The following is a 19,862-nucleotide window of genomic DNA, read 5'->3' as shown; positions in this document are numbered from 1 at the left end:
TCCCCTGGCCCTTCCTAAACTACTGTTTAGTGTAACACATGAGCCACCTTGGCTTAGTTTAACCCCCTCCTGATAGCCATTTGAGAGATATGGAGGTAAAAAGAATAACAACTTTATCTTGTAGTAGAGGACCCAAGACAGAAAATCATAGACATGTAAGGATGAATGGAATACATTCCATTAAATTTTAGGAAGAAGTAGCTGGATGCATGCCTAGGAAAGAGGCTTTGGGGGAATCTGGGAAAGCTTCTTGGAGGAGGTACCTTTTCAGACATTTCTTAAAGGAGATTATGACCTGAATGGGGGTGGATGGGTGGAAGGAGCCTTCCAAGAGCTGGAAAAGTAAAGGCTGTGAGTGGAGAATTACAATAGCTTCTTTGGTTCCCATAGATGATTTATGAAGGAGATCGGGGGAGAAAAATGGAAAGGTTAGGTGAAAGTCATATCATGGAGAGTTTTAAGTGTGATAACTGGATGAATTTATCCTACAGTCCGCAGAGTCATTGATCATTTCTGAGAGAATATAATCAGACTGATGCCTTAGGACAGAGTTTCACGCAATTCAAGCTACGTTGCAAGGTAGGCTTGGGAAAGAAGATCTCTGATTAATTTCTTCTTCTGTTTTTAAGCTTGTTGCCTTATGTCTTGCATCCTCTTGTGGCCAACGCATGTATCACAAACAAAGTTAACATGATCACTGCAAGCTACATAACACCAGCACTCAAAGAGTTAGAAAAGAGGTAAGTGTCAGTCATTTTCAACAAAGTAGCACCATGGCATTATTTTTATTTTATATCCAGCTTTTCCTTCCTCCTCTTTCCGCCTATTGTAGTGTGTCAGATGCTGGCATCACAGTCATTGGCGAATTGGGATTGGACCCTGGTCTTGATCATATGTTGGCAATGGAGACAATAGATAAGGCCAAAGAAGTGGGAGCCACGGTGAGCCCAATTTACATCCAAAAGTCCATTTAGGGAAATATTAAAAGGTCTAGACTTTTGTGTACAGAAATAATCTTTCTGTAATTTTGGTTAAAGAAGCTGCTATATTCTAACCCCTACTTTTGGCAGGAAATTTCAAGTAAAATTTTGTAACAGTGGAAATATTTGTATGGTAAAACAATGTCCAAGTCTTAACACTAAATTTTTAGAGAAATAGATGCTACCATAATATAATATTCTTTAATAAAAGAATTTAGACTGCCTTAGAGATAAGGTTTGACTTTTAAAAGTGGGAAAAATTCTTTGGAATATCGTTAATCTGTTGGCAATGAAGTATCTTTTACATATGAGAAGGAAATGTTGGATATGAAAGTGTGATGAATCAAATTAAATGTTTCAGGTTATATATATGTAGTATATATAATCAAATATAGAATAAACTAATTATAATTATTAATTAATTAACACTAATGAATTATAATTATATATTATAATATATAATCAAATTATAATCAAATATGTAATTTGAATACCAAACTCAAGAGGAATTGACCAAGCAGAATTGAACTAATAGTTGGATTTTTAACTAATGTTAGTCACAATCTCTAGAGGGCTTTTAGAAAATGCATATATATCAAATATGACTGTGACTGATCAAGGATGTATTTGGCATTAAGGATGTATTTTTGAAAGCCTTAGTAACTTTAAGAAAGGAAAAACTGTAGCAAGTTTCCTTCACTTGTGTCAATGTACTCAATTAATTATTTAGATAAGTTATTCTCCCTAATTTATTGTTAATTCTCGCTAATTTATTGATTCTTTAATTTCAGATTGAATCTTACGTTTCCTACTGTGGGGGGCTTCCAGCCCCTGAGCATTCGGACAATCCTTTGCGATACAAGTTTAGCTGGAGTCCCATGGGAGTTTTGATGAACATCATGCAGCCTGCCACCTATCTGCTCAATGGCAAGGTGAAGGAGCCTAATCACAGCTTTAGAGACATGAACCTGCAATCCCTGCCTAAGAAAGTCCAAACTCTCTCACCCAAAACCAAGGCCCTTTCACCATGGCTGTGCTGCTTGTCCTCTGCTCTCTCCTTCTGCGCTGTTTCCCAGTACACAATTTCTGTTCCATTTGCTGTGGTCTCCTCACCACTCCCAGCAAAGCTTGTGCTTGTTCTTTCCTCTTTGCCTTCTTGGCAATTTGTTTCTGCAATTTGCAAACTCACTTCTCATCTTCTCTGCATGTGTAAAGTTTCTTGCAATTTATTTCAGCATGATAGACATTTACTGAGTCCCCACTATGTGCTGGACTTGGGACAAGGGACCAAAGGTTGTCACCCTGAATGAAATTCCTGACCTCGGAGAGCTCACAGCTGGAATGAGGGTAGCTCTTAGAATAGAAGGTTTAGTGGGTCGGGGGAAGAAACTAAGCTTTCTTTCCCAGCTGCTGTGCACCAGAATAGAAGAGCTCTTGAAGCTTAGTATTATTTTCATCATTTTACAACAGGGAAACTGTGGCTCAAAGAGAATGTTTAAGATCATTCTGCTGGGATTCAAACCCTGGTCTCACTAACTCCAAAGACTTTTCTTTCCCCTTTGACCAGATCGCCTCATGGCGGGAAAGACAGACACTGGAATAAATAGCTATAGTCCAATGAGAGAATTTCCTAAGTTTGCTAAAGTGCCACACAATACAGTTGAGAGGGCAACTGATTTGACCTTGATGGAGTTGGGAGGAGGAAAATTAGCAGAGAAGACAAGATGTGCTCATCCTCGAAGGCTAAGAAGGTGCCAGCTGGGATGCTGCCACTCATGACTATGCTAAGCAGTGACTTCATTTGATTCTTAGAACCCTGTCAGGTTTATTAAGGAGAAAGCAGGCATAAGAAGCTTGGCTAACTCAGCCGCAGTTAGAGAAATCCCAAGTGGCACAGCCAGTATCCAAATCAGATCTGTCTGCCTTCATAGTTTATCCTCTTAACCGTGAGGGAAGACTCATGTTTGGGAAGAAACATGACCAGACGGAAGGCTTCTCTTTCAATTTCGTGTCCTAGGCATCTCCCTCACCTTACCCTTGTCTCCGCCCTGCAGGGAGTGATGAGTTATGCGATCAGTTGTGTGTTTTAAATAGATTATTCTGGAAGCAGTATTATAGATTCTTAGTGTATCTGTGAATCAAAATATATTTTGTGTACAAATGAGCAAAATGAAAGAATTTCTTTAGAAACAAGGTGAATGTTATTATCAGCCGTTGTCGTCTGTGCCTATGATGTAGAGTGTGGCCCACAGCCTTGGCTGCACATGGGGATCACCAGGGCAGTTTAAAAACTACTGATGTCTTGGTCTCCTCCTGAGAGATTCTGATTCGTCTGGGTTTTGGGATCTTTAAAAATTCCCCAAGTGATTCTCATGTGCAGGTGGATTTGAGAACTGATGTAGTCAGCAGAGGACCACAGCTGCACTTAAAACTCTACTAAACAAGCAGGACACTTGAATTTGATGCTGGAAAGATATATTCACATGTTTCAGCATAAGAAACAGGACCCCAGAGTTCTGGTCCAAGTGCTGGCATCCCTCACAGTGTCACCAAAGGCCGGGCCTGGGCATCAGCCTCCTGATGTGTGATGTGGGCACTTAGATTTCATCCAGTTCCTCAATTCTATGCATCAAGAAGCTTTGGCCTAGAAACTGCCTGATTTTCTACCAGGCACACATCTTTTTATATGCCACAGCCTATCTCCAGTTGCATTTCAACAGCTCCTTCCCCCTTCTGCAGGCGTGGAAAAGAGACTGGCCAATGTTTGGTATCAGTTAACATGCAGGAAAACTTTTTGCTTCAGTTGGGCAAAATGCTTATTTTCAGGAGACCATATAAATGATAAAGATGATAACAATGAAGGAGTCAGCAGAGTGCAACCCGTGCAACAGAAAGAGCAAGGGATTTGTTGTCAGTGGGCCTGGCTTCGTGCTCCAGCTCTGCCAGTGTGGCTGGGTGGCACTAGAACAGCCATTTAATCTCTCTGAGCCTTGGGCTTCTTGTCTGAAGATAAGCATGATCATACCACCTTGCAAGCTTCTTGCAGTAGGGCTCGATGATCTGCGTTACAATTGTCAAGTGTGTCATAAGTCCCTAGCAAATATTAGCTACATAAAGAAATTGAAGGTGGTGAGAGCTCAGGAAAAGCAAGAGGTGATTTTCAGGCAGCAGAAGTTGTTGTTGTTGAATTTGAAGTTTTTCCCTTTCATCCTGAACTCCTTTTATAAAAAAGAGTGCTTTTTGCATCTCCCTGACACTGTGAAGAACACCAACAGAAAACACGATGCTTTGCTTTTCTTTGCTAAAATGATACTTTTTTCAAGGTCCTGCTCAAGTTTCCTCTTGTGGATGCAGCTTTTCCTGACCCTTCCAGCCCCCGTTCACTATCCTTTTGTCTGAACTCCCACACTTCGATGGGCTGTGTCTAAGAATTTTCCAAATGCTGTATCATTCACTCAGTAATTCAAGTGTATCAGACTGTCTCCCAACCCAGATTGTTAAACTTCTTAAAGCTTCTCTTTTATTCTCGTCCCTCCATCCTCGCTGCCACCATCACCCTCCACCATGGAGCAGGTCTTATATAATTCACAGAATCATAACAGAGGAACCAGGTGAACTCTCTGACTTCTGCTTAAAGTTGAAGACAAACTTTTCCAGCAACTTAGGCCTATGAATTAGGATGTGTCTCATTGTCCTATGTCCTTGTAGTAATTTCCAGCCACTGGTACTATTTCTAATTTATAACTTCTAATCCTAATTCTAATGAATCTGATTTCCTTCTTCATATTTGGACACAGAGATCATGTCTCTCTTAGTTCTGTTCCCTCCATGGGTGATGGGACATTGGTGGCACCAGGGCGTGACATGGCAGAGCTTTGTCATCTCCTTCAGCCTCCTCTCCCAAGCTACTCGAAGCTAACCAAATACTCTTAAGGAAGGATCATGCTTGCTCTGCGAACACAGCTCTGAGATGGGTTTTCTAGCTCTTTGCCATTGCCTGCCTTAGCTTGGCTGCCACACCCAGCCCCTCCTTTGTAGGAAATCAAGAGCTGCTGCTCTCTCTGTTGCCTGCAACCATCCTTAACACAATTTTCAGATGCATCATTGGTGGTATAATCTGGAATGCTGTATCTTGTCAATCAATATCCTTCTCAAAAACTGATCCACAAATAAGCACAATTAAGGGGACAGTATGGTATTGTAGAAAGAACATGGACATTGGAGTCAGATAGGCCCAGACTCAAATCTGCCTCTGGGTGACTCTTTCAGCCTCAGTTTTCACCTCTGAAAAGTGGGTTGTTACATGGATTAAAAGTCATATATATATAAGACACCTGGCACACAGTGGGCCCTGAATAAATGATTGTCTGTGTATTTCCTGTGTTGGTTAGTTTAGCAATCAACCTTATTGTGAGTGATTCTCGGTGGTTGGGAGACGTGTGGGTGTAGGTGCGGGTGCATGTGTGGGGAAAGGGTTGGATTCGGAGCAGCCTGCCACAGCAGTGGGTAATGAGCCAGTCTTTCTGCTGAGAGTGGGTTTGGGGGTGAGCATTGTCAAGTCAGAAAAAAAATACATATTCTCTTCCAAATAGATAAATATCTATCTTCATCCAAGTCATTAATAAAATACTAAACAGGACAGGGCTTATTAATGAACCCCGTGATATGTCACTAGAAATGCAACTTTGAGTTGATATCAAATGATGATGATTATCCAGTAATTTTGGGGTCCGGTTGCATCTGCAGCTGTCACTCACTCTAAATGAATCGTTACCATTCAGCTTACTTTTGCCTATTTTTTTCACAAAGCTCTCCAGATAGATTTATGAACCAGCTGATTTATTTCTGATTAGTAAAGTGCTAGAATATAGTAGTCTTTACTGAATTGTTCTTTAAAGAAATGTCCTAAACTTCAAACAAGTAAACAAAACTTTAGAATTGCCATAGGTTAGAGAAGTGAGATGGGTGTGGAGAGAGACCCTAAAGGTTAACATTTACCTTCTTGTTAGATTTCTTTAGAAATTTAGAATCCTGAGAGAAGGAATTGGTTTTAAAGAAGTAGTGCAGAAGTGGTCCCTCTGGAAATGTTTGCTGTGCAGTCCAGAAGAGTTTCATAAGAAAATTAAATGAAAAGCATTCCTCACTTCCCTCAGATTCCAACTCTTGGAATTTTAGATAGTGTTGACATTCTGCAAAATGAGCCTTTTAACCGGAGAGCTGTGGCCAGACCTGACATTGCAGTCAGCATCATAGCCCATTTCCTCCTGAGGCGTCAGATACATGTACATACGCTTCCGTTTTCTCCCTCATACCAAGGCACGTGCAGAACTCATCCACAAATAAACTCTGGGAATCTTTAAGTTTACGCAAAGATTCCTTTGGGTGAATTCCTCAGAATCCGTCTGAATGGCATTGGCAGCTCCCTCGTACATTGTTTTGTGTACCTTTAGACGTGGTCAGAAATTGTTCACAGTGGTGCAAACAGGACACAGTTCAGTTCACCAGCAGCCCCAACCAGAATCCTCAGCCCTGATTTTATCACTCCAGGATGTTTTCCATTATTTCAGGGATGATCATAAACCTCAGATACTAAAAGAAAAATTTAATCCTTTAATCAAAATTAAAGGAAAAAAATGCCTCACTGCATTTTGAGTGTGTGTGCTGGGGGGAGGGGTGTGGGTAAGAGGAGTACTGAGCAACCAGAAGAAGTTGGAAGTTGATGTAACTTCTCACATCAGGAAGATCACGGGGTAGCACTTTTTTGAGTTTCACCATACCTTCATTGCGTTGTCGTTGTGAGGGGAGATCTCCCTTCCTCCTGGTCCCCAACATGCACCATAGGTTGTCTAGTCCAGGGTGTGAGCTCCTTATAGTTGCTGTAGCACAGCTCCTGGTGCTTGGTAGACAGTCAATGAATAAAGGAGGGAGTGGAAACAGAAATTGTATCGTATTCATCACTCTCCTTACTCCCTCCACAGTGAGTGTGATCCCTGGCACCTGCAGAGTCGGTGCTCCATAAATGCTAGCCGTGCGAGTGAAATGTACAAGACTGGTGCCTGACGTGACATTCAGAAGGGGATGGGAGTAAAGAAAAAGAACAGAGTGAGAATATTGCTATTGCTATTTGAGCATAGCAAGCATTCATCTGTTGCTTTTAGCTTATTATTTATTTAAAAACAAAACAAAAATGTAGTGGAACATAATTCAGTACCGTCTTATCTAGGGGCAGGAAAAAATAGAAAAGATCTTAGTAAAAAATGAAATGCTTTAATCAGATTTTAAAGCTTGGGAGAACAGTAGCCTTGTGAATTATGATTAGTTGAACAGCTTGAGTATGGGATGCTGATTCTGGTAATTTCATTAACAATTTTTTTTCCAAATCCTCTATGCTTTCTTTTAAAACTTTAATGTCTTTATTGTGCAAATAATGCAGATAAATGCAAAAGGGAACAGATTGCTGTAACCCCACGTGTGTCTTCTCAATGTGTTCCTCAGGTTGTGAATGTTGCAGGCGGGGGCTCATTTCTTGATGTGGTTACTCCCATGGATTATTTCCCCGGATTAAATTTGGAAGGCTATCCCAACAGAGACAGTACAAAATATGCTGAGATCTATGGCATTCCGTCTGCTCACACGTTGTTGCGGGGGACGCTGAGATATAAGGTAAGCGACTGTGCTTTACATGAAGTATGTTGCCTGTTTCCATGCAAGTGATGTGTACCCTTAATTTTTCTTAGTAATCAGAATAATTAAGATGATAAACCAGGTTGGGGTCTATTTTCTGAGGACCCTCTTGATTGAATGTTTTAGGGGACAACTCAAAATGGCTTGAACATAAAGGGAATCTTTGACTCATGAGGAGTAGGGGGCAGACGAAGGGCCAGCTTCAGGTATGGTGAGATTTGGGGGTCAAGTGACCTCAATGGGACTTGGTTTCTCCTCACCTTCTGGCTCTCCCTTCAAGTATTGGCGGCAGTCTTAGGCTCCACACAGTGGCAAGATGGTGGCAGCAACTCCAGCCTCTTAGGTTCAAATCCAGTGAGAATAAAAAAGAAAGTCTTCTTTATAGCTAGAAATATAATTTCTGTCTCATTAGCCCCTGAGGTCAGTGGGATAAAATGTGCCAATCTGCTTTGGCCTCTGTTTTATGTCCCTAAAGCTGAAGATGAGGTGAGCGTCACTTTTCTCACAAAGCAATCTAAAATGTTTTTACCACAAAATGGTGTGTAGATTCTAGAAGCATAAATATAAATGTCCACTGCACATTTGTTAACCACAAAAGAGTAGTTCAAGTATGACCAGAGCAAATCAGTGTAATAGTTTTCTAGCACTATTATAACAAGTTACTACAAACTGAGTGACGTAAAACAACAAATTTATTGTCTCACCACTCAGGAGGCCAGGAATCTGAAGTCAAAGTGTGGGTAGGGTTGGTACCTTCTGGAAGCTTTGAGGGGGAAACTGTCCCATGCCTCTCTCCTAGCTTCTGGTAGTTGCCAGCGATTCCTGGTGTTCTTTAACTTGTAGACACATGGGTCCAATCTCTGCCTCTATCTCCGTATCACCTTCTTCTGTTTGTCTGACTGTGTCCTCTCCTCTTCTTATAAGGACACCAGTCACTGCATTTAGGGCCCACCCTCAATACAGATTAATTTCACATCAAGATCCAAATAAGGTCATATTCTGAGGTTCTGGGTGGTCGTGAATTATAAGAGAGATGTTACTCGACCCACTACAACCAGCTACATCTCTCAGAATCAGAGATCTGATTTCAGATCTCTCTGTCCTGTGAGATTTCCTGGCTGGGGCCAGAGAAGGGATTTGTCTTGTGTGTCTATTGAGTATTTACTAATTTTTTTACTTTTTCTGGAAGATGTAAGACGCAGGGGCCCCTCAGTGATAACCTTTCAATTCTGTGCATGCTTTCTCCTTCTCTTCCCTTTTCACTGGCTCTTACCTTTGCCTGGAACATTTCCCCCAGGTATCTGCACCACTCTCCTTCAGCTCCTTCAGGACTTTGTTCTCAATAAGGCTTTCCATACCATGGAATTGAAAATCACAGCTCCCTCCTCTGGGACGTTTCCCATTCCCCTTCCCTACATGAGGTAGGCAGCAGGAAGCAGTGAACACTGCTGGTGTTATTCATGTGTGACAGGGAATAACTGAAAAAAACTACTGTAAGAGCAGAGGTTATTTGCACAGTGTCGGCACAGGACAGACCAGCTTCTGGTTTGCCTCATTTCTCCGTGTCTAACACCTATTTATTCTTATAGAGAAGACAACCACTATATCTCTTACTCTTTAGAGCTTCTATTGCATTTTTTGGCACCTAGCATTTACATCCCAGCATTTTTAGTTAGATTTATATATATATTTTTCTTGTCTCCCGAAATAGATTTTAAGCTCCTGGAGGGCGGGTACCTCTACTCTCATGAATGTGACGTTCTCACTGTCCAGGAATCAAATGAGATGTCAGTGATAACATCCTAAGGAGATCTAGGAAGCTGGGATGTTCTACGAGCCTTCAGGCACAGCAGAGATTCTAGCGTGAGTTGAAGCCAAACCATCCCCAGCTCTGGCAGATTTCTTAATTCTGTTTTCTTCAATTTGTTCTAAGAGTATAAGTAGTAACTTTTTGGGGGGAGTTTAGGAATTAGGATTTCCTGCTAGTGTTAGGTATAGTGTCTTTCCAAACATATAGACCCAGGAATTGAAGGCTTCGAGAGATTTAAAAATTGAATAAGCTCTCAAGAATGTGGATAGATGAGAGGCATCCCCACAGATTCCTGGAGGATGGAAGATGTGACAGTGTTCATATCCATGAAGGCCACCATCCTGAGCAATGTCTGCAATCTTTCAGTGACTGGAATATTCTTTCCCGTATTGGAGATGAGGCACTATCATCAAAGGATGACAGGGAGACTCTTGTCTTGGTTGCTCTCCTGTACCTGCCTGTCACTTGCTTGTCCTTCCAGACCCAGCTTGATATCACCTTCCCCAGGGGTCTTTCCTGACTCCTTCTCCTTGACTCCCCTCCCCCACATCTATGTGAGTTTCTCCTCCTCTGTGTCCCCATAGCTCTGTGTTTGCCTGTGTCATAGCACCTATAATATTCTACTGAATTGTGGTCATCAGGGGTCATGTCGTTTTGCTCACTGTGTGCCAGGCAGTATCTGTTTGACTTATCTGACCCTTTTACTGGACGACAGTTTCTTCATGGGTGGGGACTGCATTTTTCATCTCTGTGGCCTCAGTCGCAGTGTAAGTCTGACACATGGCAGCAGTTGGCTAACTGCTTATGGATGAATGAATACACACAATAAATTCATTTCTAGAGGCCACTGAAAAAACTGTATAATCTGCTCACCATTTTCTGAGATTAAGAAATAGAAAATGTCTCAGTGTTTGAGATGTCAGATGAAGGGACCTTTGGCACTTGTCAGGTCTTAGATGCAAGCTGGGGGTATTGCTTTTTTGTTTTTCCTCTTTAAAGTGTATTTACATTGGGTTAGAGCAAGTAAATGTGAATTCTTTACTTAGTAACCTTTGAACAGTTTGAATAATACAACCTTTCAGAAATGTGAAAATTACTAGTTGACCACACATTAAGTGGTAAAATAACCAATGACTACAGGAAGTATTTTATATTTTAATAACTTTATTGCTTCCTAAAATAATTTCCTGCCCTTCTTCTCCTCCTCCTTGTCCTCCTCCTCCTTCTTTTCTTTCTCTCTCTCAGTAATTGCAGCAACTACAAAGCCCCTTATTTGGGCCTTCCCATTTCCCCCCCCGATTTGCTCACAGGGGGAACATGCTGTTGTGGTCTTCCTTCACGTCATCGTCATTTGATCTCTTTCAGCATACTGGAATGCTGGATAATGGGGTGAGGGCGTGGGGGTGAAGGACACTCATGCACACACTTTCTAGACTTACAGTCCAGTAGCACTTGTGTTAAGTGCTGTGATAGAGTATGTACAAAATGCTACAGAAGTACAGAGAGGAAGAGAGTGCCCATTCAGCTAGGGGGCTCGGTAGGTATGCTAAGCTGGGCCTTAAGGGAGGAGTAAACATTTTATGGGCGAGGAAAGGTGGCTACCACGTTCCAGGCACAGGAGCAGCATGCACGGAGGCCCAGGTCTCTGGAAGAGCACAGCATGTTCGGGGCATGGTGAGTGGTAGAAATGGTGATTAATGAGTCAGGCTGGAGGGGCATGTTGTGGTGGGTTTTATATAATATGCCAAGGACTTCAGACTTGTTCTGTAGACAATGAAGGACCCATGTGGAATTTTTATCAGAGTGATGACATTTTAGAAAAATTTCTCTGTTTTTTTCCCTGCTCCCTAAGTGCATTAGGATAGTGGTTTTTAATCAGTAGAATGAATAGAATGAATGAATTATCTGCTTTTGGGGCAGTAGTCTTACAAGGTCCTTCTTCCTTTATAAGAGAGAGAACAACTGTTCTATTAAATACTACTCTGCTGAACTGAAAGCATAAAACACAAGAGGAAATGTGCCCTTACGCTGTCAGAAAATACCACTCACATGTAATCCCGAAACAGAAGTAAAGACCCAAGTTTTGCAAGGTCTCTTATGTATACCTGTGGAATTGTGACACTGCTGATTTTGGTTTGAACCTGAAGGTGGTTGCATCCATAATAGTAATACAAATGACTGTTTTCAACCTGTTTGCGAAATGAGTTACAAAGATAGATCCTTCTTTTCAAAGAAAGCTTTTTAATTTTTTTTCTTTGAAGAGAAAATTTTCATATACTGCTTAACAATTCTTGTTAACAGGGATATGCCAAAGCCTTGAATGGATTTGTAAAATTGGGTCTTTTAAATAGAGATACATTTCCTGCCCTTCGACCTGAGGCCAACCCTGTCACCTGGGTAAGTGACTCCAGAATTATACATTGTCTGCTGCTCTTCAGAAATGCCTTCTGAAATGGTCAGGTTTGAACTTTGGTTTGGACCAGCAGAAGAACACATTCTGTGGCTTATGTGCAGGAAGATAAACCCTAACCCGAAAGTCCTCTTTCCCTTCACGTTATGGGAGGATGGAGAGAACATGGAGGTGACTCACCTGTTTCCTGCAGTGACTTCTACTACGTGACTGCTCCCTCAGTCCTGGGGACAGCTGCACTTGCTCTCTGTATTGAGCTCTGGGCTCTGCCACTTGTCTAAGTGGTAACCCAGTGACAGGAGCTAAGCTTGGGCCTCCTGAAACTGATACTGCAGGAGAACTGCTGTTGGTGTCAAAGAACTGGATTCCCAGCCCCCGAATCCCATCACTTCTTTCATTTGGCCATTTGTAACCATGAGTAATTTGTTTTCAATTACTGAGTGTATGTCCATATCTGTGTTGTATGAAATCCTAGAGTCACAGGGTTGGAAGGGACTTTGGAGGCTTGGACTGAACGTAAAGTAGAGCTTCCACTAACTGCCAGGAATTAGCTTGTTATGAGCTGATCTCTAAGTTAAATTAATGTGCCTATATTCCAGCGGAAATGCTAGATATTTATCACAAGGAGAAAAGGATCAATATTGCTCATCCCAGTGAGTCTCCCAAAGAAACTTTGGTATTCTTGCTAGCTAGTTGCTTTTAAGTTCAGTTTACTGTGTATCTGAGAGCCTTTCCAAACTAAATTTTACCTTTCATAAATGTACTTGTTGGACAGGAGTGAATAAGTCTCTATAGAGTGAAGCTGAGGTTGAGGCAGCTGGATTAGGAAGGTGGGTGCAGGCATTCTTGGGGCTGGTCCCAGTATCTTGGTAGCTACAGTCTAGAACTGGGGATGGCAAACTTTTCTTTGGTAAAAGTCCGTATTGTAAATATATTAGGCTTTATGGGCCTTACGGTCTCTGTCAGATTACTCAATTCTGCCGTAGAAAATACATACACAAATGAGCATGGCTATGTTCCAATAAAATGTTTTATTTATAAAACCAGGTGGTGAGCTAAATTTGGCCTCTGAACCAGTTTGTTGATCCTTAATCTAAAGCATGACTTTTTCCTTGAGAGCCTGTAAAAATGTTTTGTTCAGAAAGCAGAGAAAAAGCTACGACCACTGTTTAAGTGTTCTTCCTTTGAGATTTTATTATCCACAAAGTCTTTCTCATCTCTTAAATCTACAGAAGAACTCTGGTTGCTACTGGCAACCATAGTAATCAGCTCCTTCCACTTTATCCTGGCCAGAATGGACTGCTGGGGGGTGAGGGAGAATGGATGAAAAAGTGATGGAGAGGACATGAAAAGGCAGGAAATGTGATGGTAAATATGGTACCATCTGTTTAGTATTGATTTGGTGTTATGATCCATTTTTGTTGCTGAAATATCACTTTGGAATACCTTGCATTTATTGGTGTGTGGGTGTGCAACATGTGTATGCACATGTATGTGTTATAATTTACTATTTCTGATTATTTCTAATTTAAAATTTGAGGTGCATTTGAGGTCTAAAGTCTTAGTAGGATAATTTCTCAACTTATTTTTTATTTTATAAGGGACTTAGAATTTTTATCTTTATTTTTTAACCAGAAAGAACTCCTCTGTGATCTAGTTGGAATTTCACCCTCCTCCAAGCATGATGTGCTTAAGGAAGCTGTCTTTAAGAAACTAGGAGATGATACCCAGCTGGAGGCTGCTGAATGGTAGGCACCTGCCAATCAACTAAGAGAAAATATTGGATCAGTGATTACTTAGTCCTTTCTAGTCAAAGAAAGGTCAAGACAGAACCAAACATTTTACATTATCTTTGATTAATTTGCTGCTCTGATGTTGGCCCGTTGTAGAGAGATTACCATGTACCGTGGGCATGTGGGGATAAAAAGTTAGATAAAGAGAGAAATTCAATGGCAATCACAACTTGGGAAAGACTTATTTTGAGACACTTTACTACACAGTTTTTGAGAAAGGTGGGATATTTTTTCTCTCCTGGAGGAGATTCTCCCAGTCTTTCTCCAACGACTTTAAAACACTCATTCACATGGCTGTGGCACATTATGCTGGTATCCTTAACATGGGAGAACAAACCTGTAAATTTAACTCGTAGAAAGCTTGCAACTGTGTGGATTTACAATGTGTTAGTTCTGCTCCAAGGAGCACTGCCTTGGGGAGCCTGGGGATAAGTCTAAAGGTTAAAACACTACTAGTGTTATTGTTATATTTTACAGTTTAGGAGAGTCCTATAACTTAACTTGGACTGTCACCTTGTGATTCTGCCCTTTCAAGATAAAATCCAAGGAGCTCCCTTCTTCTTCCAAGTGAGAATATGCATAGGACTAAACTAATGCAGCCATCTCTTGTGCTCCTCAGGTTGGGCTTACTTGGGGATGAACAAGTCCCTCAGGCGGAGTCTGTTGTGGATGCGCTTTCCAAGCATTTGGCCATGAAACTTTCCTATGGTAGGCTACGGTGTATTAGCTAAGCATCCCAGAAGAAGGACCATAAGATGTAGTTAGTACAACTAGCGAATTAGATGGAGGGCTGGAACCAAGCAGTAGGATTGGAGAAGTATAATATGAGGGAAGGAGCACTTGGGCTATTTTTCCAGAGGGAAGAACAAGAGAACTATTAAGTAAGAGTGGACTTGAATAATATGGGAAAGGAAAAAAATATTAGTTTTATTTTAATTTTTCATGCACTAGGGAAATGTTAAAGGAGTGTTCTGGGAGAAAAGTAGGTGGTCTCTACAGCAGTGCCCTTGTGTCTATAGCCAGGCCATGGCGATACCAACCTGGCTAGAGGAATGTGATCAGAGTTATAATTTCCTTGAGTTTTCCACTTGTTCTTTGGGGTAGAGAGATGTATTAGATAATTGTCTAAGGACCATAAATAATAGAAGGAGAAACTTGTGAGAACAGAAGGGCAGGAGCAGGAGATGAAATACAATATTGGAGTTGTGATGATAGTAGCATTTAAACATGTCTTGTATTTGTTTTAAGGCCCTGGAGAGAAAGATATGATTGTGATGAGAGACAGCTTTGGAATCAGACATTCTTCTGGACATTTAGAAAGTAAAACTATTGATCTTGTGGTTTATGGGGACGTCAATGGCTTTTCAGCCATGGCTAAAACTGTGGGGTTACCCACAGCTATGGCGGCCAAGATGTTACTTGATGGTAAGTTCTTTCATTAGAGGACCGAGTCTATCTCCATATCATCTCCAAGTCATCCAGTGCCTGGACATCAAATAATTACTCTTGAGCATGACACTGGCCTTCACTAAAAGTGAGATATCTCAGAAGATCCAAGCCCTGGCTGCCTGGAAGTGACTGGAGGTCACCTTGTGGTGAATGGAGAACATGGGCTTTGGAGTTAGACCTGATTTCTGTCCCAGTTCAGTCACAGGATGGCTGAGTGATGGGGTGCAAACTCTGAGCCAGAGTTTCCCCATTTTTAATGTGGGGATTGTTATCTCTAATTCACAGAGTTGTCGTGACTCTTAAGTGAAATAACACATAAGCGGTCCCGAGGGAAAGTTAACTCCCTTGGTTTCTTTCCTTGTTTTTTTGTATTTTGGGGGTGGTAACACTGAAATAGCAGAGGATATTCACTCCCAGATCTTCAAGCCTATAGGCCGTGTTTTATTAATCTTCATACCTCAGCCTATTATCAGTGCTCAAAATATTTTGGACTAAATGATTCAACTTTCAACTTTCCACTTTCCCCTTAAGGTGACAGATACATTCAGTAAGTATTACCTCTGAATATAATACCCCATTTGGCTCTTGTGAAACCATGGGGGGAGAGAAATCATCAAAGCATATAAATGTACAATAATGAGAAAACATATCCACAGTAGAATATCAGCTAATATCAAATTAAACCACCTGCTTAGTTATTGAGGAGCCACAGTGAAGAAGTACAGTCATGCGCTGTGTAACGATATTTTGGTCAACAACAACAGTGGTCCCATAAGATAGGTATCACGGAGCCTAGGTGTGTAGTAGGCTAACCATCTAGGTCTGTGTAAGTAGAGTCTGTGATGTCTGCACAATGACGAAATCATCTAACGACACGTTTCTCAGAAGGTATCTGTGTCGTTAAGCGACATATGACTGTACTAAGGGATGAGGTCACCACGGCCTTTAAGACAAGTGCCCAGACTTACTGTTTCAGTAATCCTAACAGATGCCGGTGCCCAACAAATCAGACTGGTTTTAATTCATTTTGTTGATGTTGTGCTTTTTTTAAAAAAAATAACATCAGCAAATAAAGCAGACCAGTTAGGTTTACTTTACTTTCTTACTGTACTTTATTCTCTGATTGTCTTGGCAGTAGTTAATGTAGCTTAATGTATAAATTTTGACGCTATCCTTAAGTCCAACTGTGTTTTCAATCTAAACCCTTTTCCTTACAGAGTGTTGATGAAGTAATAATTAATCAATCAAAACTAATAATTTAGTAGGGGACATTTAAGCAGCTATCTTAAAAATGCCTAGGCCTCCAACAATTCATTGACTCTGAGTGTACTGCTGTATGGAGACTCTTGCTGTGGAAATTAACCTTTAACATCACCTTTAAAATGGGAATTACAAATTCATTTTATTCCAGGTGAAATTCAAGCTAAAGGTCTGATGGGGCCCTTTTCGAAGGAGATCTATGGACCAATACTGGAACGAATTAAAGCAGAAGGCATTGTATATACTACACGGAGCACAATCAAACCATAATTGAGAATTATATTTTGTTCTTATCTTTCTAGGCAACACAGCTGTGAACGTTTATGCGACAAACATGCTTGCCAATGTGCTTTTTTAAAGCGCGATAAGTTTTGATTAAGTGAATACAGTGGTGTTTTTGAAATACCAATCTCTATTTTAGTATAAGATAAAAATACTTAGAACAGGAGATGCCAGTAATTACCAGATAACTTTAATAATTATATAATGTATTTTTTTCATGTATATGTGAAAATGATAATGACTGTGCTATTTGTTAATTTATCGTGCAACTTTTTTCTTACAAGAATATATTTTCCTATAATCAGCCGATGAAGGTATATCTTTTAGTAAGAAAAAATTTCCTCATGCAGCTGTATTTGTATTTTTCAAATTGATTCAGTTAGATTTATTTAGATTACCTACGTACAAACCTTTGCAATAGTGCTATTTTATGCTTTGTTTGTAACATTATGATTTATTTAGTAAAGGTCATTTCTTATAGTTTTTCTTTAGTGTTTGGAAAAGGCGACAGGTGAGATTAAATCACAATCCACACGATCACCTCATTAGTCACAGCAAAAGCATTTAACAAAATCTAATACGTTTTCATGATAAAAACACTCATCAAACTAGGAATAGAAGGGAACTTCTTAAACCTGATGTAGCATATCAGTGAAAAACCCATAGCTAGCATCATACTTAATGATGAAAGACTGACGGATTTCCCCCTAAAATCAGAAACAAGAGAAGGATGTCTGCTCTCACCACTTCTATTCAACTTGTACTGGAGGGTCTAGCCAGGGCAATTAGGCAAGAAAATGAAATAAAACACCTCCAGATCAGAAGGGAAGAAGTAACACTCTCTCTATTTGCAAATGGTGTGATATTATGTGTAGAAAATCCAAAGGAACTCTCAAGAAAACATTAGAACTAATAAATGAATTCAGCAAAGTTGCAAGATAAAAGATTAATATACAAAAATCAATTGTGTCTCTATATAATATTGATGAATGAAACGATACTAAGAAAACAATTCAATTTACAATAGCATGAAAAAAGAATAAAATAGGAATAGATCAAGAGTCCAGAAATAGCTCCCACTATTTATGGTCAATTGATTTTTGAAAAGAATGCTAAGACCACTCAACAGGGGAAAATAGTCTTTTCATCAAGGTGTGCTGGAACAACTGGATATCCACATGAAAAAGAATGAATTTAGATCTCTACCTTACACCACATCTAAAAGTTAACTCAAAATAGACCAATGACCTAAATGTATGAGCAAATACTATAGAACTTTTAGAAGAAAACATAGGCATAAATCTTCATGACCTTGGATTAGACAGTAGTTTCTTAAATAAATGACACCAAAAGCATGAGAAACAAAAGAAAAAAATAGATAAATTGGAAATCATCAAAATTCAGAACTTTTGTGCTTCTTAAGACACCAACGAGAAAGCAAAAAGATAACCCACAGAATGAGAGAAAATTTTGGCAAATCATATATCAAATAAGGGAGGAATTTGTATTTAGAATATATAAAGAGCTATGATAACTCAATAAAAAGACAAATAACTCAATTTAAAAAATGGACAAAGGATCTGAATTGACAGTTCTCCAGAGAAGATATACAAAAGGCCAATAAGCACATAAAAAGATGCTCAACATCATTAGTTATCAGGGAAATGTAAATCAAACCAATAATGAGATACCACTTCATATCCACCAGTATTTTATAATAAAAAGTGATAACAAGTGTTGGTGAGGATGGTGAGAAATTGGAACCCTCATAAACTGCTGGTGGTAATATAACATGGTGTAGCTGCTGGGGAAAACAGTTTGGTAGTTCCTCAAAAGGTTAAACATAGAGTTAGCGTATGATCCAGCACTTCCACTCTTAGGTATATACCCAAGAGAAAGGAAAACATATGTCCGCATAAAAACTTGTGAACGAATATTCATAGCAGCATTATTCGTAGTAGCCAAAAAACAAAACAAGCCATAATGTGTACCAACTAACAAATGAATAAGCATAATGTGGCATATCCATACAATGGAATATTATTTGGTGATGAAAAATAAATGAATTACTGATACATACAACAACATGGATGAACCTTGACAATGTTATGCTAAGTGAAAGAAGCCAGACACAGAATACCACATATTGCATGATTTCGTTTATATGAAATGTCCAGATTAGGCAAATCTATATGTAGAGAAAGTAGATTAGTGGTTGCCTAGGGAGGTTTTGAGGGGAAATGGGAGTGACTGCTAATGAGTTTGGGGTTTCTTTTTGGGGTGATAAAAGTGTTTTAGAGTTGATTGTGGTAATGGTGTCACAGCTCTGTGAATATACTAAAAATCACTGAATTGTATACTTTGAATATGTGCATTGCGTGGGATATGAATTATATCTCAAATTGTTTAGAAAAGATTAAATTTCAAATAAAACTTGTTTTATTTTTGTTCCATGGGGCATAAATATTTTCCTTCAGAGATATAAATGAAACACCTGATTGACTTTCATGGCCTGTGCTCATATCCTGGCATATGAACCCAATTCTTCCCTTGAAATAAACAGCTATTATATGTGGAGTATATGGAAGTTGAGAAAGCATCTATGCTATTTGCAAAGGATCAAAGTTGATGAAGGCCTGGTCCCATCTGTCACAAATAATATATGGAGATCAATATATTAATAAATAAATAAATTCTGTTGCGGCAGGTTTTTTTGTTTTTGCTTGTTTTTTTTTTTTTTTACCACAACACTGAGTTCAACATAATCAATTAGGAAATACAGCTTGTGTCACATTGACTCCACTCCAATCTGGAAGAGCACCCAAGTGGGATGGAATTAGAGAACCAGCACCTTGGGTGGAAGGAGGAACCTGTTGAGCTCTCAATATAATTATCGATTTGGGGCAATAACTGATTTGGGCTTTCTGACAACAATGAGTGATAAAGAGTATATGATTGAAGAGCTGATCTAATGTGAGTGCTAGAGGTAGTGCTAGAAAAGGAAGTGTCAGTGAGCTTGAGTTAAGACAGATGTAATCAAACACTGCATTGCCTCTCAATAACAAATTTTCCAGCAGAAATTTCAATAATAAAGGTGGTGGTGGTAGGATCTGAGGATCAATGGGTAGGTTATAGTTATAAGCATATGGCTCTAACAGAGGTCAGCAAACTTTTTCTCTAAAGGGCTAGATAGT

General features: G+C 39.8%; 1 protein-coding gene across 3 annotated transcripts in view; it reads left to right on the top strand.

Moving 5' to 3' along the window:
* AASS (aminoadipate-semialdehyde synthase) overlaps window positions 1–19,368 on the top strand; it is a 56,242-nt gene extending 36,874 nt beyond the window's left edge. Inside the window, exons 16-24 of one of the 3 annotated variants that reach the window (XM_014839145.3) lie at window positions 630–740; window positions 833–941; window positions 1,772–1,912; window positions 7,476–7,643; window positions 11,776–11,871; window positions 13,520–13,632; window positions 14,297–14,385; window positions 14,926–15,102; window positions 16,538–19,368. In XM_014839145.3, coding sequence (XP_014694631.1) covers window positions 630–740; window positions 833–941; window positions 1,772–1,912; window positions 7,476–7,643; window positions 11,776–11,871; window positions 13,520–13,632; window positions 14,297–14,385; window positions 14,926–15,102; window positions 16,538–16,656 — 1,123 coding nt within the window. In that variant the 3' untranslated portion in view covers window positions 16,657–19,368. Of the gene's footprint in view, window positions 1–629; window positions 741–832; window positions 942–1,771; window positions 1,913–7,475; window positions 7,644–9,375; window positions 9,528–11,775; window positions 11,872–13,519; window positions 13,633–14,296; window positions 14,386–14,925; window positions 15,103–16,537 lie in introns of those variants that run through there. The other 2 variants (XR_006520863.2, XR_006520874.2) reach the window with 2 other exon arrangements.
* Window positions 19,369–19,862: the final 494 nt, after the last annotated feature.

Source organism: Equus asinus, chromosome 1 (assembly GCF_041296235.1).
Source record: "Equus asinus isolate D_3611 breed Donkey chromosome 1, EquAss-T2T_v2, whole genome shotgun sequence".
Taxonomy (NCBI): Eukaryota; Metazoa; Chordata; class Mammalia; order Perissodactyla; family Equidae; genus Equus; species Equus asinus.
The sequence above is the reverse complement of the archived record's forward strand: the minus strand, read 5'-3'. Positions and strand labels throughout refer to the sequence as shown.